General features: G+C 35.5%; 6 protein-coding genes and 1 long non-coding RNA gene across 9 annotated transcripts; 5 read left to right on the top strand and 2 right to left on the bottom strand.

Annotated features, from left to right (window-relative positions):
• The first annotated feature begins 442 nt into the window (after positions 1 to 442).
• LOC111832043 lies at positions 443 to 1,207 on the top strand. The gene is made up of 2 exons (XR_002835178.1): positions 443 to 590; positions 767 to 1,207. It is a non-coding gene; the product is annotated as an uncharacterized LOC111832043 (long non-coding RNA).
• A 935-nt stretch (positions 1,208 to 2,142) lies between these two features.
• Positions 2,143 to 2,577, bottom strand: LOC111832065. Its single transcript, XM_023788334.1, has one exon. It carries the CDS (start codon positions 2,508 to 2,510, stop codon positions 2,406 to 2,408), a length of 105 nt encoding a protein of 34 aa, XP_023644102.1. The 5' UTR covers positions 2,511 to 2,577; the 3' UTR covers positions 2,143 to 2,405.
• Positions 2,578 to 4,739: 2,162 nt separating this feature from the next.
• On the top strand, positions 4,740 to 7,829 carry LOC17895925 (histone-lysine N-methyltransferase ASHH1). The gene is made up of 11 exons (XM_006302129.2): positions 4,740 to 4,834; positions 4,993 to 5,057; positions 5,156 to 5,220; positions 5,305 to 5,461; positions 5,701 to 5,787; positions 5,978 to 6,062; positions 6,149 to 6,242; positions 6,333 to 6,531; positions 6,629 to 6,663; positions 6,789 to 7,239; positions 7,331 to 7,829. Exons 2-11 carry the CDS (start codon positions 5,037 to 5,039, stop codon positions 7,601 to 7,603), a joined length of 1,467 nt encoding a protein of 488 aa, XP_006302191.1. The 5' UTR covers positions 4,740 to 4,834; positions 4,993 to 5,036; the 3' UTR covers positions 7,604 to 7,829.
• Positions 7,830 to 8,321: 492 nt separating this feature from the next.
• Positions 8,322 to 9,656, top strand: LOC111832038 (eukaryotic translation initiation factor 5B-like). Of its 2 annotated transcripts, none has more exons than XM_023788211.1 (5): positions 8,322 to 8,560; positions 8,650 to 8,760; positions 8,850 to 8,915; positions 9,006 to 9,065; positions 9,166 to 9,656. In XM_023788211.1, the coding sequence occupies exons 1-5, from the start codon at positions 8,531 to 8,533 to the stop codon at positions 9,598 to 9,600; spliced, it is 702 nt and encodes a 233-aa protein (XP_023643979.1). In that variant the 5' UTR covers positions 8,322 to 8,530; the 3' UTR covers positions 9,601 to 9,656. The 2 variants fall into 2 exon arrangements, with proteins under 2 accessions (XP_023643979.1, XP_023643978.1); XM_023788210.1 differs by having other exon boundaries at positions 8,322 to 8,566.
• A 189-nt stretch (positions 9,657 to 9,845) lies between these two features.
• On the top strand, positions 9,846 to 12,836 carry LOC17895965 (chaperone protein dnaJ 10). Its single transcript, XM_006302292.2, has 10 exons — positions 9,846 to 10,131; positions 10,310 to 10,369; positions 10,749 to 10,831; positions 10,939 to 11,098; positions 11,185 to 11,311; positions 11,422 to 11,580; positions 11,708 to 11,886; positions 11,978 to 12,058; positions 12,182 to 12,322; positions 12,616 to 12,836. The coding sequence occupies exons 1-10, from the start codon at positions 10,045 to 10,047 to the stop codon at positions 12,733 to 12,735; spliced, it is 1,197 nt and encodes a 398-aa protein (XP_006302354.1). The 5' UTR covers positions 9,846 to 10,044; the 3' UTR covers positions 12,736 to 12,836.
• A 609-nt stretch (positions 12,837 to 13,445) lies between these two features.
• Positions 13,446 to 18,115, top strand: LOC17894015 (eukaryotic translation initiation factor 5B). 2 transcript variants are annotated; one of them, XM_023788327.1, is made up of 11 exons: positions 13,446 to 13,887; positions 13,951 to 15,036; positions 15,150 to 15,649; positions 15,737 to 15,844; positions 15,927 to 16,027; positions 16,124 to 16,214; positions 16,303 to 16,413; positions 16,511 to 17,188; positions 17,286 to 17,405; positions 17,539 to 17,655; positions 17,749 to 18,115. In XM_023788327.1, the coding sequence occupies exons 1-11, from the start codon at positions 13,521 to 13,523 to the stop codon at positions 17,812 to 17,814; spliced, it is 3,345 nt and encodes a 1,114-aa protein (XP_023644095.1). In that variant the 5' UTR covers positions 13,446 to 13,520; the 3' UTR covers positions 17,815 to 18,115. The 2 variants fall into 2 exon arrangements, with proteins under 2 accessions (XP_023644095.1, XP_006300667.2); XM_006300605.2 differs by having other exon boundaries at positions 13,446 to 15,036.
• A 537-nt stretch (positions 18,116 to 18,652) lies between these two features.
• LOC17894296 (12-oxophytodienoate reductase 1) lies at positions 18,653 to 20,301 on the bottom strand. The gene is made up of 4 exons (XM_006302354.2): positions 20,142 to 20,301; positions 19,890 to 20,030; positions 19,476 to 19,783; positions 18,653 to 19,386 (listed from the first exon to the last, which is right to left on the bottom strand). The coding sequence occupies exons 1-4, from the start codon at positions 20,222 to 20,224 to the stop codon at positions 18,794 to 18,796; spliced, it is 1,125 nt and encodes a 374-aa protein (XP_006302416.1). The 5' UTR covers positions 20,225 to 20,301; the 3' UTR covers positions 18,653 to 18,793.
• Between the last annotated feature and the right edge of the window lie 1,323 nt (positions 20,302 to 21,624).

Below are 21,624 nucleotides of genomic sequence, written 5' to 3'. Positions count from 1 at the left end.
GATCGAGTCATATTCACGAATACACCAAATACCAAAACCACAAGGCCGTCTTGAGTTCCTTCTAGCTCAACTAAATTATATTGTTTTACTTTTTACCGGTTGTTTTCGATCGGTGACTATTTTTATACGAGAAAACAAAAGTTATACATATATTTGATTTGAGTACAAAAGTTATACATCTTCAGAAGTACAAATTGAACATTGTTAAAATTTTGACAAATTTAACCTCGAAATTAAGCAATTGATTTTTAATTTTGTTAATAGGAGACAGAATTTCAAAATCGAGAGGGGTAATTGGGGAAAAATTCCAATCGGGTCAATTATAACCCATTAAAAAAAACACGCGGACCTTAAGTTTCCTTGGATTATGTTACGAGCAGTGGTGTTGTTCTCTCTCTCTCAAAATTTTCAAAGAGAAAAACCATATTTTCTTGCCGTCCGGAGTCGTTTCCGGTTATCATATCCCGTTCATCGGGCTTTTCTTTCAATATACATTAGTGCTTTTGCAGTGTTGGGCTGAACTTTTTCCAGTATCGTTTTTCTTCGGTGATTCTTGCCGCATTGCTCTCGGCTGTTCATGGCCGAATTAGGTGTTAGTTAACATTCTGGTTCTCTGCGACATTTGTTAAGGACTTATGTTTGCTGTTTTTAGTTTTATGGTTTTTGTGCTTTAAATCCTTAGATCTAGGTTAAAGTTGATGATTTAAGTGATTGATTGCTTAAACTAATTTATCTCTAACTCTTTTCTTTGTGATTTGGTTTGCAGGAACAATAGTAAAGCTATTGTCTCTGATTGAAGGAAAAAAAGAATCCCCAGATGATTAAGATTTATTTTAAACTGTTCTTCTTTGTTGGATCTTCGATTAAATATGTACCTGATCCAATGTACATTAGTATCGATCGTTTGGCCGGAATTATTAGTATTGTTGGCAGTTGATTCATACTTAAGCTAAGACAAGAGTGAGCAGATGCAAGATGAAGAAGAGGAATCGTAAGAATGAGAAGAAGAAGAAGGATGTTGTGTCGTAGGAGGAGGAAAAAGAAGAAAGAAGAAAAGGCACTTGGGCTAGAAGTTAACAAAGGCCCGTGTAAATGGGTTTGTTTAGTGTGTGTTATGTCAAGGATACAACAATCATATAATAATATAAATATGGCTGTATTGGTGTAATGAAGAATGTACGTGAGATTAAGAAGATAAGGTTGAAGTGGCTAAACCTAAACTCTAAAAGTTCCATCAGAATTTAAAAGCAAACACAATTTTGAGTTTGCGGAGCAATAGGTTGAAAGGGGTAGAATTAACATCGGTATGTTATACGATAATATAAATGAAAATGTAATTTTTAACACCTTAAAATGTATAATTACACCACTTAATTACTAAACTACAGAAGTACTATTGGTTAAATATAAAATTATGAAATTTAAATCTTACATTGTAAATAATGTAAAAGTTTAATATTGTTGTATTTGTAGATAAAATTTTATATCGCAATATATTGCGGGCTAAAACTAACTTTCATACCTGCCTAAAAATTTATGTAAAACACAATTAAAAAAATACATCATCAGATTCTATGTATAGTCTCATTAATTCTCAACGTTAAAATATTTTTCCAACCTCTAAATTAATCATTCAATAACGTTAGGAACCAATAACAATATTGCACATTATTTTAATTCTGAGCACCATAAACACAAAATAATTTATATTAATTTACAACTATAAATATAGTCTACTCACAACAACATACAAATTATTCACCAACACACATTTACCACAAATTTATAATTTGTCTTAGCTCGCAAGTATTTAAATAATTTAATACAACAATAAGAGTGTTTAACAAATTTTTTTTAAGTAAAAAATATCTAACCAACACAACAAACCATATTAACAGTTTCATATTTCTAGAAAATCCAAATAAAAAACACAGACCCGCGGTGTACCGCGGGTTCAAACCTAGTATATACATTAAAAAGTTATACAGTATTTGATTTGATTTGACTTTTTTATACGATAAAACAAAAGTTGTACATATTTACATATACGTAAAAAAGATTTTATATAAACTTTCAACAAGACATAAGTTACTTATTTGATTTGAGTTGCGGAAACTTCGTAAAAAAAAAAAAAAAAAACTATAGCAATACATAAATTGGTGAGTATGATTCATTATCCAAACATATTTCAAACTAGTGTAGCAATAGTCATACATAGACACGATTTTTCGACTATGTACACATCTGTTTATCGCTTATACTTTGTAAAATATGACTTAATTATTCAAGAAATACAAACTCTCGTCAGTTATATATATATCATCCATGAAACTACTAATTATTAAAATATGTCTTAATATTATGATAAGGTTATTACATTTAAACACATTTTGGCTATTAATTAATTACGACTTCCTGAACTTTTTGACGAGGAACCATACCGCAAGAACCACCAAGCCTATAACCACCCCGGCAGCGAGGCCTATCCCAAAAAAAGCAATCAGTTCCATTTCCCGTTACAATTCTTTGATGCGTCTTTGTGGTATTTTGTGTGTTAATAGTGTTATGTTCTTATTATTATTATCTAAATTTTGCAAGTAGTCATACCAATATAAAAAAAAAACTGAGTGGTATTTTATAATCAAATAAATCTTAACATGCGTTCAACGACCCAACTCACATCATGACATGTGTACCTCATATTATCTAATATTTAATTGATCTTGATCTTATATAATTGTCTTTATCTAATTTAGTCACAAAATATGTTTAAGTATATATCTTAATATTAAAGAAAATATTAAATAGATAGTAAGATCTGTCAAATAATTTCTTTCAAACTTATGGTAATAAAGGAACAATTAAATTTGTAATTTAAGAGAAAATTTTAAAACTTATCCCCATATTAATAAAACGAAAGTACACAACTTCAAAATTGGAATTTATTTACAATAAAAATGTCATTACAAATTCTAGTAAATTTATTATTCATTAATTTTTTTATTATAATGGGTTAAAGAATTAAAAGATTAAATTATTTAATTTAAGTAAATTATAAAAAACCATTATTATTATTTTTTTAATCAAAAATAAAAAATACAATATTAATTTTAAAAAATAATAACCAATCACAATAAATATAGAAGATTTAGTATCTAATTTATCATATTAATTTGTTACTAATTATATACTTCAATTTTTATCTTTATATGATTATATTTTTGTGAAACAAATAACTCATCATATAATTCATATAATAATTCCCATAATAAAATTGTACATTTATTCTTGCATATGACATGAATTGAATTTTTAAAACGACATTATAACGGGTCAAAATTTAAAACTCGAGTAATATATTTATTTTATGCAAAAATATATTTTACAAGATTTTTGACTAAGTAATTGGTCATAATTTAAATAAAATTTATAGTTTTATATACTACAACAAACATTTTAAATATGTAATTTTTTAACATGTAATATAGAATGAGTTATGATCCTTTTATCAAACAACGAGAATGACTATAAGTATTAATAAAACCATGATATAGAAAAAAAATATATCATATTCAAAATTTTGAAACGAAAAATATATAAAAAAGATCATAAGATAAAAATACAATATGTGCTATGAAAGTAGAAGTAGATAATTAAAAACGCCAAAATCAACCATTTATCGGTGAAAATATATGTAATGCATTGTAGAATGATAATTAAATACATTTCCAAATAATTGTAGCTTTACTTTATACAAATTTTTTATCAGCTTATAAAAAACTACAATTCAAAACAATACTTTATTCTCATGAGAACTAAATTATTAAAGAAGAAACTAATTTGATTACTTTAATTGAATCCAAGACTTAAAAGTGCCATGAAAGAAGCTATTTGAAGATGAACCACACCCCAATACCCACACCAACGCCTAAAATCATCCCCAAGACTATGGCAAAAACTCTTTTTTTATTAACCCCTTTCTCCATCGTCAAATCCATTTCCTTAGCGGCTTCTTCTTCTCGTCAACAATAATATATTTTGTATCTTTTGTGTGGTTTTATGATCTTCTTATTATTAAAAAAAAAGTGTACCACTTCTCAATATGGACCCTTATAAAGTGGTACTTTGATATAAGAAAGAAATCTTGTCATGTGTTCATATTTGTTATCCAAGGCACTATCCAAACTTTGAGTTTTCAAAATGGTATTTTTCATTAAATTCCCTATTTTCTTAACATTAAATAGATGATAACATTTATTTTTATGTATGATATATCTATTAATCAGGTAATAAATTAGTTCATAGCATATGTTTAAATGTGTATCTAATAGTAAGTGCATTGTGTAATTTGTCAAAGAGGTTAATATAAAAAAACAAAATATAAATTTTTTTAAGACTAATTTATAAGTGTATCTAAGATAGTTATATAATAAACAAAAGAAATTCATCTTTTACAAATCTGTTTGAAGTTAAGATTAAATATTATTTTCATTACCAAAAAAAAACAGAGAAAGCCTTTTGAGGTCTTTTAGGACACGAATAAAAAAATATATTAAATCATTAATTAATTTATTGATAAAAAGATATTTGATTTTGAAACAAAAAAATGTGTTATGTTTTTGTTTTTCAATTGCTAAAAGTATTTTAGCTTGAGGAATTTTGTTTTTTCCCAAAATTTTCATTTTTCAATAAGGTGAAGTTTTTTTTTTCTCTCTCAATTTTGATTGTGTAAAATAATTTATTCTTAACGGCGTGGGGAAAAAAACTTTAACGCCGTCAATTGGTCTTCTCCGTCGCTCGTCGTCGGATTCTCTCAATCTAAACTCTCTCTCAGGTAGCTTTTTCAGTTCTGCGCATACACCAATAGAAATAGTGTACTAACACGTTTACTTTGGTTTCGTTTCCAGACGCAAGTTTCTTCCTTTTTCCAATGTTTGTGTCGATCTTAAATCCCACAGATTGATAAAACCTAAATTGTCTCCCTTTCTGTAGAAAAATTGGGAGAATCGCTGACAACAACAAAAACAAAAAAAGAAATGCAATTTTCTTGTGATCCTGTAAGTTATTTTTCAATATCCAATTACATGGCTGAGATTTCCATTTGGTTTGTAGCTTTTTATATATATTTATTTGTTTCGTATGCGTTTGTGTAAAGGATCAAGAAGGCGATGAGCTGCCACAGTATGAACACGTTTATCAAAATGACTTCTCATATCGAAAGTGAGCACCTTTCTTTTGATGCTGGCCCGTGGTCTTCTCAATATGAGTTGTTGTTTAGTACACATCTGTTTAATGCCTTTGTAGGCACAAGAAACAGAAGGAAGAAGATATTTCAATCTGCGAATGCAAGTTTGATTTTGGAGACCCTGACAGTGCTTGTGGTGAGAGATGCCTTAATGTGATTACTAACACGGAATGTACTCCTGGATACTGCCCTTGTGGTGTCTATTGCAAGAATCAGGTAAAAAAAGGGTTTAAATCGTTTGCTTCTATGTTTTCATATTAATAGTAGAGGGTGATCTTGCTGTAATTTGTAGTGTCATTCTATAGCTGGTAGCAGCAAAATACATTAAGATTTTCCTTAAACCTTGGTGGTGATGTTGTTAAAAGTTCATATTTGAACTAGTGTGGGCTTACATAGAACTTATTTAGTTAAATGTATGCTACTTAGTACTTTTTTACATGCTTTGCTGGTCACAGAAGTTCCAAAAATGTGAATACGCAAAAACAAAGTTGATTAAGTGCGAAGGTCGTGGGTGGGGACTAGTGGCTCTTGAAGACATAAAGGTGAGGACTCAAGCTTATTATTGTGTATTTAATATTCCTGATACTCTTCACTAAGGTATATGAAATGTTCATCACACTTCATTGATCTAAGGCAAACAGGCAAAATTAGATGGCTGATGTATTATTTTCTGAAGTGAATCTTTAGTTGGGTTTGCTCAAATGACTGGCTGTATTTGATGCTATGGTTCAGGCAGGCCAGTTTATAATTGAGTATTGTGGCGAAGTAATATCATGGAAAGAAGCAAAGCGTAGGGCTCAAACTTATGAAACTCATGGTGAGTAGAAACTTTACAGAGATGATGAGAGTTTTGTAATGCTGTATGTGACGTTAGGTGATGTAAAAATTGTGCTACATGAACAGGTGTCAAGGATGCCTACATTATATCTCTCAATGCATCTGAGGCTATTGATGCCACTAAGAAGGGGAGCCTTGCTAGGTTCATTAATCATTCATGGTAAAACAACCAACTGACTTTTTTACTTGCTTCAAGGAAATTCATATCTGTAAATAGTTCCTAATTGTTTCTTTCTCTATTTTCCCGCAGTAGACCAAATTGTGAGACGAGGAAGTGGAATGTACTGGGAGAAGTGAGGGTTGGAATATTTGCTAAAGAGGGCATCTCTCCCCGGACTGAATTGGCTTACGACTATAATTTTGAATGGTATGGTGGTGCCAAAGTCCGTTGTCTATGTGGTGCAGTCGCATGTTCTGGATTTCTTGGAGCCAAGTCTCGTGGCTTTCAGGCAAAGACCTTACGACTTATTTTAATAGTATTATTTTCAAAAATTGGGAGGAATGGTATCAATTAAACTGGTCTATACCTAATTTTATACATTTCAGGAGGATACATATGTATGGGAGGATGGTGACGATCGGTAATGTTCTTTTTACTTATTTTTTGCTGCATAAAGATGGTCATAGATCGTGTAAGAAAGGATTATTTATTTTATTTATCTTGGACTGGCGATACTTAATCCCCTCTCTGTTCTTTTGTCTACAGGTATTCAGTTGATAAAATTCCAGTGTATGATTCTGCAGAGGACGAGCTTACATCTGAGCCCTCGAAGAATGACAAGTCCAACACAAATGAAGAGAAAGAGAAAGATATCTCGACAGAGAACCAATTGGAGTCTACTGCTCTGACAGTTCAGCAATCGGATTCAACACCTATGGAGGAAGATGTTGTCACGGAGACTGTTAAAACTGAAACAACTGAAGACATGAAGCTTCTCTCACATGATTCACAACAAGTTCCATCGCAGAATACTGCAATTGTATCACGGGTTCGCGGCAGCATTGAGAAGATTAAGTCGGAGTCTCTTCCGAAGAAAAGAGGCAGGCCGTTTTCAGGCGGAAAGACAAAGAATGTCGCTCAAAAGCATGTTGATATAGCGAATGTGGTTCAGCTACTAGCAACCAAAGAAGCTCAAGATGAAATTCTCAAATACGAGGTAAAAGTCTTTTTCAAGCTAATAGCTACAAACTAAAAATTCCTGTCAAGTATTGATGATGTGTTTGGCAAATTTTTGCTTGTATCCCCAGGAGGTGAAGAAGGACGCAGCAGTACGGCTCTCGTCATTATACGATGAGATAAGGCCAGCCATTGAAGAGCATGAGAGAGATAGCCAAGACAGTGTGGCAACAAGTGTGGCGGAGAAATGGATACAAGCAAGCTGTAATAAACTGAAGGCAGAGTTTGATCTATACTCTAGCGTAATAAAGAACATTGCTTGCACTCCTCTCAAACCACAGGACACAAAGACCAAACCGGTGGAATCAGGGAACGCTGACCAAGTTAAACTCTTGGAACCCTGACAAGAATGATCTTCAGACCCGCTAAACTAACTCAGAAGGTTCTGATTAATCTTGGATTTACTTACTTGTCATTATGTCCTTTCTTTTTTTTCTCTAGCCGCCACCGGGAAGGTTATTAGTTATTACATTGTTGATAACAATTTAAGCCGTTGATTCGAGTAAATGCACACTACTGAATGGATTGAAAAATATTTTGTTAAAATTGAGATCTGAATCTTTTTTCTTATTCTTAATAATTAATAAAATATTAGATATGCTAAGAAAAAAAGAAAGTAGATTTATTAATATAGATAATCTAATTTGTTATAAAAAAAATTGAAGATATTTAGATTAGTTATTTAATATGTTAAAGAATGCATTCTTTATTAACTAAAAATGGAGAAAGAAATTATTTTGAAAATCTATTTGTCAAAAAAATAATATTAATTTAATACTTTCCTAATACATTAACTTGTAATGGCATACATTTAACAAATTACAAATTCAGTGTTTTTTAAGTAAATAAATCTTTTATTAAATGTGAATGTGATGTGTTTTTAATTAATTTATTTTGATTTTTTACTATATAATTCTTATTCAATTTACACAGCATGTTCATATATATACAACTTTCAAAATTTGATATATTTTTCTAATCAATTCTTAATCATAGTACTATATTTTAACTATAACAATAACTATTACTGATGTATTATCCTCCAGCTATTCATCTACTTTTTTTTTTTCTTCTTGAAATTGCTTATTCATCTACTTATGTAATAGATGATCGTACAAATTTGAGGAAGCTTCACGCCGGTTACACAAAGACAAAAAGCTCTCTCAATCTCTCTCCATCTGTTACAAAGAAGAGGCTGGTCCAATACGTGAAACTTTGACGAAGGGATCCCAGATCTCTTGCTGTTGTTGGATCAATGGGCTCAGCGAACAATGGTTGAGAAGCTTACATATGTGGATGAAGTGCGGGTCTCTCTCTTTTCTCTTGTACGTAACACTTGTTTCTGCAATTCTTGAGCATGATAATTATGATTCTTCAAATTGTTGAACAGTGTACTGTCATCGGGGTGAAAGTCATTGAAGGCCATGGTACAACGATTGATGTTGTGTTGGTAAACGGTGAACTCCACGAAGGTGATCAAATCATCGTTTGTGGGCTACAGGCAAGTAAAATAACTTGTGTTCCAATTTCCAAACCCAAACAAGTGATGGCACCTACTGTGTATCTACTTATATATTCCTCATCTTTTAGGGACCTATAGTCACAACGATTAGAGAATTACTGACTCCTCATCCAATGAAGGAGCTAAGGGTGAAGGTACTTCAGAGATGATCTCCACTTCATGGAACTGTGTCTTGTAATTGTTTTTCTACACACAATGAGCATTCTTGGTTTGATGTAATTCAGGGTAATTACGTGCATCGCAAAGAAATAAAAGCTGCACGGGGTATCAAGATTACTGCACTGGTGATTGGACTGAGTACACTGGAGTAATCTTAGTTGATAGCCTCTGGTTTTGAATTTACTGATGCCTGATCACACTATTTTTGGCTTGTGTGCGCAATAGGGCCTAGAAAACGCAATTGCTGGCACTTGCCTGCATGTGGTTGGACCTGATAATGACGAGGATGCAATTAAGGAGTCGGCTATGGAAGGTGTGAAGTCAGTTTTGAGCAGGATCGACCAAAGTGGTGAAGGAGTATACTTACAAGCGTCTACGTTAGGGTCATTGGAAGCATTGTTTGAACTGTTGAAGTTGCCAGCAGGAACGATACCAGTCAGTGGTGTTGGGATGGGGACTGTGCATAAAAAGGATATAATGAAGGCTGGAGTGATGCTCGAGATGACAAAGAAGGAATATGCTATCATTTTGGCCTTTGACGTGCAAGTGACTACAGAGGCTCGTGAACTTGCTGACGAAATGGGAGTTGGAATCTTCTCCTCTGATGTCATCTATCATTTATTCTCTCAGTTTAAGGATTACATTGAGAATCTTCCCTAATTATTTCAAAACCGTGTTGAATTTATTTTTATTATCCTTAACTAGTAAATTTGTTAACATAATTTCCCCGTAAATCAAATTTCCTTTTTCCTTCATCTCTAAGTATTTTTGGTTTTATGGAAAAATGGAACAAAGAGCCAATGAGAAGCTGACGAAAAACCGCGTGGAGAAAAATAGAAATGGGATTTTGTCAATTCAAATTAAAAACACACCAGTCATCACAGTCACCACCTCCTCTTTGGCTCTTTGAAAGTAAAAGTTTGAGACTTTTTCTAGTTTGACCCGACCCGCAGCGAAAGTGAGTTGAAAACATAAAAATCATAAAAGAGAAGAGAGCCAAAAGCTTCTTGCGGTTGATTTTGAAATCTCGTCGCCGGCGCGTGGAGTGTTTTCAGAGAAAGAGATAAGAGAAGAGATTTGTGATCAGAGAAGACGATTTTATTAATGGTGAAGGAAACGGAGTACTACGATGTGCTTGGCGTTAGCCCAACTGCTACAGAAACTGAGATCAAGAAGGCTTACTACATCAAGGTTCAATTTTTTTTATCTGAATTCTGGGTTTCTGTTTTTTTTTACTTTGGATCCCATGAGTTTGATTGGCTTTTTTAATTTCCGGAGTGACGATTCGAGTACCCACGAAATTATGGAATGAGATTTCTAGCTTTGAAAGCTCTAGTTTTTGCGGTAAATAGTGATTGTTTTGACACAGGCACGCCAAGTTCATCCAGATAAAAACCCAGATGATCCTCAAGCGGCACAAAATTTCCAGGTAACTTCACAGATTTCAAATAATTGAGCTTTAACAAATTTCATCCTTGGAATCAGATTCGGGAAAATTTTGACTTTGGTGATAAGCTTGTGTATTGTAAGTTTAGAGGATTCTACTTTCAATCATTAGTACCAACTTTATCTCCAAAGTTGTTGGATTTTTAGCTTATCTCATTCTTTTCTCATTAGTGTATGAGGTAGCGGAATAAGTTCATCTTCTAATAATTTCAAGGTTGAGAATTGGTGTTCTTATTAATTTTCTATGTATGGTACACACTTTACATGGCTTGTGGAGATGTGTGCTTGCGTTGTATGTTCTGTTACGATCTGCTTATCTTGGATGTTTCCGATAGTTTTTCATATTGTAACTACTTATTCAGGTGTTGGGAGAGGCCTATCAAGTGCTAAGTGATTCAGGACAACGCCTAGCTTATGATGCTTGTGGGAAGTCAGGGATCTCAACGTTAGTCTCTTTTTCTTGTCGAGTTTACTGACATGGATCTTCTCAGTGCAATAAGTGTTGGATCCTTTTCATTCATGCTTACTCGTTTCTGTTCATTTTTTTTCTAGTGATGCAATCATCGATCCTGCAGCAATTTTTGCAATGCTTTTTGGAAGCGAACTTTTCGAAGGGTACATAGGACAGCTTGCTATGGCATCAATGGCTTCACTTGATATATTCACTGAAGGGGACCAGCTTGATACCAAAAAGATTCAAGAAAAAATGAGGGTAAGTTTTGATTTATTGTCCCCTGTGCAAAACCAAGTCTTCCGTGTACAATATTTGCTAAAACTCTAGATTGTGTTTTGTTTCAGATTGTCCAGAAAGAAAGAGAAGATAAACTTTCTGAGGTTCTCAAAGATCGACTCAACGAATATGTGATAAACAAAGATGAATTTGTCAGTAAAGCTGAAGCTGAAGTAGCTAGACTCTCAAATGCAGGTAGTATGTTCTGTAGAGTGTTCCCTGTTCTGTAGTTTTGCTTTTTCTTTTAATTAATACCATCTCTGTATTAAAGTGAGTCATGCCCCTGCTATTTGAATCTTCTTCAGCTTATGGTGTGGATATGTTGAATACGATTGGGTATATATATGTAAGACAAGCAGCAAAAGAGCTAGGGAAGAAAGCTATTTATCTCGGAGTACCGTTCGTTGCTGAATGGTTTAGGAACAAAGGTCACTTCATCAAATCCCAGTTAACAGCTGCAACAGGTTAGATCCAAGAAGAAACTAATCAAGAACGTTCGTTGTTAGGTTTCTAGAATCTGGTCTTCTCTCTTAGGAAGCAAAACATGTAGTGATTTGGTTTTCTATTTCTGGCTGTTTATTGTCATCCTAGGTGCGTATGCTTTGTTCCAGTTGCAGGAGGAAATGAAAAGGCAGCTAAACACTGAAGGTAATTATACTGAGGAGGAACTTGAGGAATACCTTCAGACCCATAAAAGAGTGATGATTGATTCACTGTGGAAGCTCAACGTTGCTGATATCGAAGCCACTCTTTGTCGTGTTTGTCAACTGGTTGTTTAGCTTAACCAGTGCTCATGTTCACATCTGACCTCTTTGTGTAATTTGTCTGGTTTGATAAACTTATTTATGGTTCTTTGTCTAGGTTCTTCAAGATCCAGAAGCCAAAAGAGAAGAGCTTCGTACAAGAGCAAGAGGGTTAAAAACTCTGGGGAGGATCTTCCAGGTAAAATCTGGCTTCTTTTCCATTTGTTTCATTTCCTTCTTATAGTCTGACGGGTATTTGTTCGAATGTGATTTGGGAATTAAAATTTAAAAAACTAAAGCATTTAACTTTCAATTCTTACAGAGAGCAAAAACAGCTAACGAGAGTGAGCATATAGCAAATAATGAACCTCAAAAATTAAATGGAAATGGAAAGAACCACGATGATGATACCTCTACATCGCCAAAATATAGTGAAGCATCTCACTCCACCTCTGGTCCTCAGGTATTATTTCACATGAACCTTTTGCTTATATTTGATCTTTCCATTTCACCAAACTCACATCTCTCTATCTTCAACAATGGACAAATCTTCTTATCTGAATTGTGTAAGATAGACATAATACTCATGCTTGTGTGTTTAGTAAATCGTCCACAATGGACAAATCTTCTTATCTGAGTTGTGTGAGAAAGACATAACACTCATGCTTGTGTGTTAAGTAGAAACACCGTGAATCAGTCACAGTCTTTAAACAGTTCAAATCGAATGTAAGCTGTTTTCTTGTTTGGTAATCTTAGGAACCACAAAGCCCCTATGTAGAAGAAATCAAAGTTGGAGATGAAAAATACAACTACTACTTCCCGCGACCAGCACCACCTCCTGGCGCAGGGAAACACTCCTCGACTGGCTATGATTGATGCAGGTGAGATTGGAGGTATCCCTGTAGCGGTTTCTTGCTTATACAAAACCCTTTTGTATAATATATATTTACACCATGCAGTCTTAGCATACTGATGTTGGCATGTTGCAGTTGTGTGCCTTATATGTAAATTTTTTTTGTTGTTTCTTTCTTTGGTCTTGGGGGATATAATGTGAATTTGAGATTTGTTAGAAGAAAATGATTAATGTTGAAAGCAAATAAAAAGGTCTTTAATTAATGGTACATTGATACCTTTAATGTGGTTTTTACACCGATTATAAGTTGAAAATTTAAACTTTATAGCTAAATAGTGTAATTTGTGTTTAGGTTGAGATTTGAATATGCTTTATATTTTTAAAACAAGATATTATAATTTACTAATATTCAATATTTTACAAAGTAAGGTAATATATTAAAAAAATAAAGATAAAATCATAATAATTTGATATGTTGGAAACAGTTTGGATTATAGTTTTAACTATGAGTTGTTTTATAAAATCATTTCAAATTATTTTTGATTTTTTTAAAAAAATTAAATTATTTTGAGTTTATGATAATGACTAATCCTAGCTTTTGAATGATTTTACCACATACCAGATCGAGCGTGATATAGGATTATAAATAAGTTTAGAAAAATTAATGAAGGGTAGATTTTTTAATTAAAACATAGTATATAATTAAAATAATGAAAAGATGCATGAGATTGAGGCCCAGTCGGATACAGAAGTGGCATATAAAAAGAGTCATCACAAACGATTCAATATCCTGCAAACTGATTGACCAATGGAGCCTAGGGTTGAGGAGGAAGAGAAAGTTGTTATTACTGGGAAGAAGAAGAAGAAGGGTAATAAGAAAGGTAATACAAAGCATGACGATGTTGATAAGTTTGAGGTTGTTCCGGAGAATGCTTTTGTAGGGAAGAGGAACTCTAAAGGTAAGAAGGGCGATGTCTCTGTTAACTTTGCCCTGCTTGCTGACGACAAGGAGGCAGCGGATGATGAGCCAGCTATAAGCTTTACAAGTAAGAAGCATGCTTCTAACAAGGGTAAAAAAGGCTTTGCTTTTTCAGCTTTTGATGCCCTTGGTGGAGATGACCAAGGGACAGATGCTTCAACCTCTGGACCCGGCGAAATCGAAATCACGTTTTCAGGTAAGAAAAAATCTTCGAAAAAGAAGGGCAGCGGTATCTTGACCTCACTAGGTGATGATTCAGTTGCAGACGAAACTAGTCAAGCTAAAACTCCTGTTACTGAGAGTTTAGGGGTTGTAGAAACTGGAAAGAGTAAGAAAAAAAAGAAGAATAATAAGAGTGGAAGGACAGTAGAGGAAGAGGAAGATTTGGACAAACTTCTTGCAGAACTTGGAGGAACCCCTGCTGCTAGCCAAAAAGAGAAAGTTCAAGATCAGCCGAAGCCAGTTGCACCAATAGAGAATGCTGGTGAGAAGGAAGGAGAAGAAGAGACTGTTGCTGAAAGTGCTGCAGCGAAGAAAAAGAAAAAGAAGAAGGAGAAAGACAAGGAAAAAAAAGCAGCAGCCTCTTCTCTAGATGCTAAGGAGGAAAAACAAGAAGAATCAATGACTGAGCCACAACAGCCAAAGAAGAAGGATGCAAAGGGTAAAGCAGCAGAGAAGAAAATTCCCAAACATGTTCGAGAGATGCAAGAGGCTCTTGCACGGAGGCAAGAAGCCGAAGAGCGAAAAAAGAAGGAAGAAGAAGAGAAATTGAGAAAGGAGGAAGAGGAACGCCTCAGGCAGGAAGAGCTTGAGGCACAAGCTGAGGAAGCTAAGCGGAAGAGAAAGGAAAAGGAAAAGGAGAAACTGTTGAGGAAGAAGCAAGAGGGCAAGCTTCTAACAGCAAAGCAAAAGATCGAAGCGCACAAGAGGGAGGCTTTTAAGAATCAGTTCCTGGCTGCTCCTGGAGGTCTTCCTGTTGCAGATAATGATGGTGAGGCTACTTCCTCAAAGCGTCCCATTTATGCCAACAAGAAAAAATTATCTCGCCAGAAAGGCAAGGAAAGTTCTGGTCAGGTGGAAGATGAGGTAAAGCCAAAAGAGAATCATGCAGATGAACCAGTTCCTTCAGGTGAAATGGTTAATTTAACAGAGTCAGCAAACACAGACGAAAAATCAGAACCTGCTCAGGAGAATGGGATCAAGGAAGCTGATGAAGAAGATGAATGGGATACAAAAATTTTGGATAATGTTGATCTTAACATCAAAGATGATTTTGAAGAGGAAGAAGCTCAGCCTGTGGTTAAGAAAAAAATAAAGGATGCTGTATCAAAGGCCCATAATTCAGGTTAGTATGAAATGTAGTTCTTTGTTCTTCTGCCTGTTCTTTGAAGAGGAAGAAGCTCAGCCTGTGTTATCCAATGTCTGTTTTTACTCTACTTTTTTTTTGAATTTTTACAGACTACGAAACTGAAAAACCAACAGCTAAACCAGCAGTGGAAGATGCTTCCCAGACAAAACGTGCTAAGAAGGGTAAAGGCTTAGCTCCGGGTGAATTTACTGAAGAAGGTGGAGACATTCTCCGTTCTATTATTTGCTGTATAATGGGTCATGTCGATACTGGTAAAACAAAGCTGTTGGATTGCATCAGAGGAACCAATGTACAGGAAGGTGAGGCTGGAGGTATTACTCAGCAGATTGGTGCAACATATATCCCTGACAAAAACATCCTAGATAGGACCAGGGAATTGAAAGCCGATGCAAAACTTAAGGTGCCAGGTCTATTGGTTATCGATACACCGGGGCATGAGTCCTTCTCGAATCTGCGGTCAAGAGGTTCAAGTTTGTGTGACCTTGCCATTTTGGCTGTTGACATAACGCATGAGTTACAGCCGCAAACCATAGAGTCTCTAAATCTTTTGAGAATGAGAGATACAAAGTTCATTGTTGCATTGAATAAGGTGAGACAGCGTGTCATTATATTTTGATGGGTGTTTTTGTTCTCTGTTTTTAGTTTGTGTGTGGGAAATAAAATAGTAAACTTCCAGGTGGATAAGCTATATGGATGGAAAAAATGCAAGAATTATCCCATCTTGAAGGCAATGAGGGAACAAAGTAAAGATGTTAAAAATGAATTTAACAGGAGGCTGACAGGGGTGAGTTATACGTCTAGAGATTCTTATGTACATCACTTTTTGTATATATTGTTCAAATTATGTTGTTTCATTGGTATTCCAGATTAAAAACCAGTTCCAGGAGCAAGGACTCAACACTGAGCTTTATTACAAGAATAAAGAAATGGAAGACACAGTCAGTATTGTTCCTACTAGTGCTCTTAGGTATGAATCTCTGTTTATTGAATGTAGTTTTCAGCGTAACAGGCAAGTTGTCCTTCCTTAGATATATTTGGATAACTTTGGTTCTTGATATTTCAGTGGGGAAGGGATCCCAGATCTCTTGCTGTGGTTGGTTCAGTGGGCTCAGAATACAATGGTTGACAAACTTACTTATGTTAAAGAAGTGCAGGTATCTCTTCTTTCTTTTCTAGGTAACACATGTTTCTGCAATACGTAAGCATGACATTTCTGGATCGTTTCTTGAAATTGTTAAACAGTGTACTGTCCTTGAGGTCAAAGTTATTGAAGGCCATGGTACAACTATTGATGTTGTGTTGGTAAATGGTGAACTCCATGAAGGTGATCAAATCGTTGTTTGTGGATTACAGGCAAGTAAAAAACATATGATCCAAACCCAAACAAGTGATCGCACCGTGTATACATAAAGAACTTAGAAAAATGATTATTTTCTTCCTCAAATTTCAGGGACCTATAGTCACAACGATTAGAGCATTACTGACTCCTCATCCAATGAAGGAATCAAGGGTGAAGGGTACATATCTGCATCACAAAGAAATAAAGGCTGCACGGGGCATCAAGATTACTGCCCAGGGACTTGAACACGCAGTTGCTGGTACTTCCCTGCATGTGGTTGGACCTGATGATGACATGGATGCAATTAAGGAGTTGGCTATGGAAGACATGGAGTCAATTTTGAGCAGGATTGACAAAGGTGGTGAAGGAGTCTGTATTCAAGCCTCTACATTAGGGTCATTAGAAGCATTGCTTGAATTCTTGGAGTCCCCAGATGTAAAAATACCTGTCAGTGGTATTGGGATGGGACCTGTGCATAAGAAAGATATAATGAAGGCTGGAGTTATGCTCGAGAGGAGAAAGGAGTTTGCTACGATTTTGGCTTTTGACGTGAAAGTGACTACAGAGGCTCGTGTGGTTGCTGACGAAATGGGAGTTAAAATCTTCTGCGCTGATATCATTTATCATCTATTTGATCAATTTAAGGCTTACATTGAGAATATTAGAGAGGAAAAAAAGAAGGAATTAGCCGATGAAGCAGTCTTCCCATGTGTCCTTAAAATTTTACGCGAGTTCAATAAGAAAGACCCCATAATCCTTGGAGTTAAGGTCGTCGAAGGTATACTTAAGGTATCCTATTCTTACTCTTCTATATTCTCTCGGTAACTTGCACATACAAGTCATTGGAGGATTCTCATTCTTTTTAACATTCTTTCTTGGTTTTAAGATCGGAACCCCTCTTTGCGTCCCCAGCAGAGAGTTCATAGATATTGGCCGCATTGCCTCTATTGAGAACAACCACAACCCTGTTGAGTATGCAGAGAAGGGCAGTGAGGTGGCGATTAAGGTAAGAATGGGGGACTGTTCCCTTCAACAACTTTTGTTTACAGAGAGAGACAAAACAGTTATGGTTGCACAAGTTTCTTTAACTTGATGCATTCACCTTTTAATGAAGATGCTTTTCTCTGGTGGTATAACAGATTGTTGCTTCAAATCGTGAAGAACAGAAGACGTTTGGAAGGCACTTTGACAAGGATGATGAGCTTGTGAGTCACATTTCGAGGAGATCTATCGACATACTCAAAAGTAGCTACAAGGTAAGTGGAAGATAAGATAAGTTATTTCCCCTTCTGCGTTTTCTATAATCATCATCATCATTCTGACTGCGGAAAAAAAAAAAACAATTGCAGGATGAAATGTCGAAAGAGAAATGGAAACTCCTTGCGAAACTGAAGAAATTCTTCAAGATTCCCTGAACATTCAAATGTCTACTCACAGGCCTTGTTATGTCGTGTCTGCTGCAGAACAAGAGATTCATCTTCTTGCTTATTAATCAAAACATTTATCAAAGAACTAAGACAAAAGAATGTTTTTGGCTAAACTATACATGTAGGATGCTTCTGCAATCATAAGTACCAAATTTTCTTGCAAGTTTGCTTTGGAATCGTAGTTTTTATCTTATTCTCTGATTATTGTATGAGGTAGATAACCAATTCCTCACTGCAAGATAAGTTCATGATTTAGAAATCCAAGAATACAAATTGGAGATTTATTCTATGTGTGGTTCATACGCCTTGTGGAGATGTGTCGTGAAAAATGTCTTGCGTTGTATTCTCTTTCTATAACTATCTCCCAACTTGGATGTTTTGGATAGAATAATTTCAAAATGTAACTACATATTCAGGTGTTAGGAGACGCCTATCAAGTGTTAAGTGATTCTGGACAACGCCAAGCTTATGATGCTTGTGGGAAGTCAGAGATCTCAATGTTAGTCTTCTTTTCAAAATGTAACTTTTTATAGTCTGGCGCATATTTGTTCAAATGTGATTTTGGAATTAAGAAAGAAAAGACTAATCAGAGGATTTTAACTTTTGGCTCATACAGAGAGCCAAAGCAGCTAGTGAGAGTGATCCTTTAGCAAATGGATGGGAGTACTGGGACCAGAATGGTGAGACCACTACATCACCAAAATCCAATGAAGCATCTCACTGTACCTCTGGTCCTCAGGTATCAGGTGGGATCGTATTCCCATGACTAGAACCACTCTTTTACTGAGTATGATTGAAACAGGTGGGATCAGTCTTAGCATATTGATGTTGAAAGCACATATGAAAGCTCTTCTGTGATAAGTGGCCGTGAAAATTATTGTAAAGCTATAATGACTTCAAGCATAAAGAAATGCCAGAAACTTATTACAAGAAAAAGAGGAAGCACACAACATTGTTGATAACAATTCTAAGCTGTTGATTCGAGAAAAGGGTAATCTGTGTAACCCACGACAGGATCGGAAGTGTAAAACGTTGGTCTATCGTATTTATTGAGCGGTGCATCCACTTGAAACCTCTTTGGCAGATCAGGGTTGGCCAGAAACCATCGACCATAAGCCACGAGATCGGTTCTTCCCTTTGACACGGCTTCATTCCCGTCTTCCCTAGTGAAACCTCCAGCAGATATGAAAGTCCCCTTAAAGGCTTTCCTCATCGGCATTAACGTGTGAGGACATGCATGTACTTCTCCCATTGTTTTCATTCTGGCCTCAATCACATGACAGTAGAGGATACCGTATTTGTTGAGAGATTCCGCCATGTAAAGCCCCAATGCTCCTGGATTAGTGTCTGCGGATTCCATGTAGTCAGCAAATGGAGAGAGCCTAATACCAACACGGTCTGGTCCGATCTCCTTGGCCACTGCATCAACTATTTCTAAAGCAAATTTGCAACGTTTTTCCAATGATCCACCGTACTCATCAGTCCTATCATTCACTGTATCCTTCATGAACTGGTCAATCAAATAGCCATTAGCTCCATGAATCTCAACTCCATCAAAGCCTGCAACAAACAACATTCAAAGGACAACAACACATATAAGAATCTTGAATCATTACAGCTTCTTGAATTCTCAATCCGGATTTGCTTACCAGCTTCCATAGCATTTCTTGCTGCAAGCCTGAAATCGTTGACAATGCCGGGGATTTCTTCGATGCTCAGCCGTCTTGGAGGGGTAAACATGGCTTCGTCGATGCCATTAGAGCGGATTTGAGGCATCAGTGGCTTATCCGAGCAAGAGATAGGAGCTTGTCCATTTGGCTGAAACCCACGATTAGAAACACGGCCAACATGCCAGATCTGACAGAAGAAGACACCACCTTTGGCATGAACAGCATCCACGATTGGCTTCCATGCCTCCACATGCTCTTTAGTCCATATCCCAGGAGTATCTTGATATCTTGAAGATCAAATCACACAAATGTGGTACAATCAGACACACACACAAAAAAAAAAAAACTGCAAAGTAAACTTTAATCAAAAAAAGGAAGAAACTTTTGAGTTACCCTTGAGCAGTATCTGAAACTCCGGTAGCTTCAGTGATGAGAAAACCTCCTGGAGTCGTTCTCTGAGAGTAATAAATAGCAGCGTGAGGCTGAGGAACGTTACCGTACGATCTCTGTCTCGTCAATGGTGCCAGAACAACCCTGTATAAATTACACAAAACGAATCATCAAGCTTCTCCATTTTAAGGACTCAGCTAGCACAAGTCATCAAAACGACAAAAAGTAAAGATACAAGTTAAAAAAATTATTTACCTATGAGAAAGATTGAATCTTCCCATCTTATAGGGAGTGAGAAGAGGTACACTCTGTTTCGCTACAGCGTTTTCCATTTCCATGAATTCGGATTTTGTTGATTTCTTTCAAAAAAACACTTACAAAGTTTGTTTCCTTGGATTGTGGAGGATAATGGATTCATCTCGCACATCTATATATACACATTGACTGATCAAAAGAGAATTAGGAAAGCAAGTGTTTGTTTCGTCGCGGTGGACGTCATTGAGGACGCATGTGTGGACCTCCTAAACTCATCCACTTGGCATATCATTTATTTCTTCATGATGACGTATGCATTGACGACATTTAGAGCTGAAACCACTTTAAACTTAACCCCATATTTATATTCTTTTCTTTCTTCCTTCATACAGTTCGGATTCGACTTTCTTGAGCTTACAGAATACACAGAACATAACAAATGGGGCCTCTTATGATTTTAGTCACGTCTTTATTTATTTTTTAGGTTTTGACATTACGAGATATTGACCGCCGACAAAAAAAAATATTAGGTAGATTTGTTGAAATATGCTCTGTTTTGGTATGCGGAACATAGTAAATAAGGAAAGAATCAGAAGAATGTGAAATGAGACTCCAATGAAAGATTAAAAGACACATAAGACACACGCAGACTTGCGGCATTATTACATCAAACAGAAATGAGAAACCCACCATTTTGGGTGTATGTGTAGTCGTAGCCACCTTGCTTGACTAGTTTGAGGACCAAGGCTGCTTTTATCAACAACAGCCGCAACAGTTTGAAAGTGATAGAGCTCTTAATAATTGTCCATTTTTGGAATCGTATTTGGGCCTTAAGTTTATGTTATCAGCCAAGTTTTTCAATTCCTAGACTTGTTGGGCTAAGTCGTGGCCTATTAAGTGCTGAGTGATATAGCACAACGCCAAGCTTATTATGCATGTGGGTTAGAAGAGTCGGGGATCTCAGCCCACTGTTAGTCTCTTTGTCATGTGACATGACTCATGAGTCGTCATCTTCTCGGTGCAAAAGTGTTCGGTCCTTGCTTGTTTTTTTTGTTCATCCTCTCATCTAATGCAAATTAGGTACATAGGACAGCTTTACTTGATATATTGGCATAAGAAAAATACAAGGAAAAATGAGGGTTAAGTTTTGGATTTATTAATGTCTTTTGCACAATGCCAAAGTGTTTCTTGTTGATTCTAAACCCTTAATGTGTGTTCCATACTTCCATTATGTAAAAACTTATTATGTGGGGGAGATTAATGTAAATTTTGGGCTTGTTATATGACAATGATTGATGTTGAAAGCACATGAAAGAAAAAAGCTCTTTTGTGACAAATGTGTTGGAGATCATGTGTTCTCATTACTATTTGTGCACAGGCTAAGTTGTGCAGGTTTTGTCCTCTTAAAAGACCCATCCTTAATTATTTCTTAAACTATTTCTTTAACACACAAATACAAAAGCCATATTTTTTGCTGTGCTAA

Source organism: Capsella rubella, unplaced genomic scaffold (genome assembly GCF_000375325.1).
Source record: "Capsella rubella cultivar Monte Gargano unplaced genomic scaffold, Caprub1_0 scaffold_2, whole genome shotgun sequence".
Classification (NCBI taxonomy): Eukaryota; Viridiplantae; Streptophyta; class Magnoliopsida; order Brassicales; family Brassicaceae; genus Capsella; species Capsella rubella.
Note: the sequence above shows the minus strand (reverse complement) of the source record. Positions and strands in the feature narration are given on the sequence as shown.

What these genes read in the sequence shown, in the direction of transcription:
- LOC111832065 (XM_023788334.1), bottom strand. Translation starts at nt 2,510, where the DNA reads ATGGAACTGATTGCTTTTTTTGGGATAGGCCTCGCTGCCGGGGTGGTT.
- LOC17895925 (XM_006302129.2), top strand. Translation starts at nt 5,037, where the DNA reads ATGCAATTTTCTTGTGATCCT. An exon ending in TGCAATTTTCTTGTGATCCT is followed by an intron (nt 5,058 to 5,155) that starts GTAAGTTATTTT and finishes GTTTGTGTAAAG; the next exon opens with GATCAAGAAGGCGATGAGCT. An exon ending in TGGCTCTTGAAGACATAAAG is followed by an intron (nt 5,788 to 5,977) that starts GTGAGGACTCAA and finishes GCTATGGTTCAG; the next exon opens with GCAGGCCAGTTTATAATTGA.
- LOC111832038 (XM_023788210.1), top strand. Translation starts at nt 8,531, where the DNA reads ATGGTTGAGAAGCTTACATATGTGGATGAAGTGCGG. An exon ending in TCATCGTTTGTGGGCTACAG is followed by an intron (nt 8,761 to 8,849) that starts GCAAGTAAAATA and finishes CTCATCTTTTAG; the next exon opens with GGACCTATAGTCACAACGAT. An exon ending in TGAAGGAGCTAAGGGTGAAG is followed by an intron (nt 8,916 to 9,005) that starts GTACTTCAGAGA and finishes GATGTAATTCAG; the next exon opens with GGTAATTACGTGCATCGCAA.
- LOC17895965 (XM_006302292.2), top strand. Translation starts at nt 10,045, where the DNA reads ATGGTGAAGGAAACGGAGTACTACGATGTGCTTGGCGTTAGCCCAACT. An exon ending in AGATTCAAGAAAAAATGAGG is followed by an intron (nt 11,099 to 11,184) that starts GTAAGTTTTGAT and finishes GTTTTGTTTCAG; the next exon opens with ATTGTCCAGAAAGAAAGAGA. An exon ending in AGCTAGACTCTCAAATGCAG is followed by an intron (nt 11,312 to 11,421) that starts GTAGTATGTTCT and finishes AATCTTCTTCAG; the next exon opens with CTTATGGTGTGGATATGTTG.
- LOC17894015 (XM_006300605.2), top strand. Translation starts at nt 13,521, where the DNA reads ATGGAGCCTAGGGTTGAGGAGGAAGAGAAAGTTGTTATTACTGGGAAG. An exon ending in TCATTGTTGCATTGAATAAG is followed by an intron (nt 15,650 to 15,736) that starts GTGAGACAGCGT and finishes GTAAACTTCCAG; the next exon opens with GTGGATAAGCTATATGGATG. An exon ending in TCGTTGTTTGTGGATTACAG is followed by an intron (nt 16,414 to 16,510) that starts GCAAGTAAAAAA and finishes CTCAAATTTCAG; the next exon opens with GGACCTATAGTCACAACGAT.
- LOC17894296 (XM_006302354.2), bottom strand. Translation starts at nt 20,224, where the DNA reads ATGGAAATGGAAAACGCTGTAGCGAAACAGAGTGTACCTCTTCTCACT. An exon ending in AGATTCAATCTTTCTCATAG is followed by an intron (nt 20,031 to 20,141) that starts GTAAATAATTTT and finishes TAATTTATACAG; the next exon opens with GGTTGTTCTGGCACCATTGA. An exon ending in GTTTCAGATACTGCTCAAGG is followed by an intron (nt 19,784 to 19,889) that starts GTAACTCAAAAG and finishes TTGATCTTCAAG; the next exon opens with ATATCAAGATACTCCTGGGA.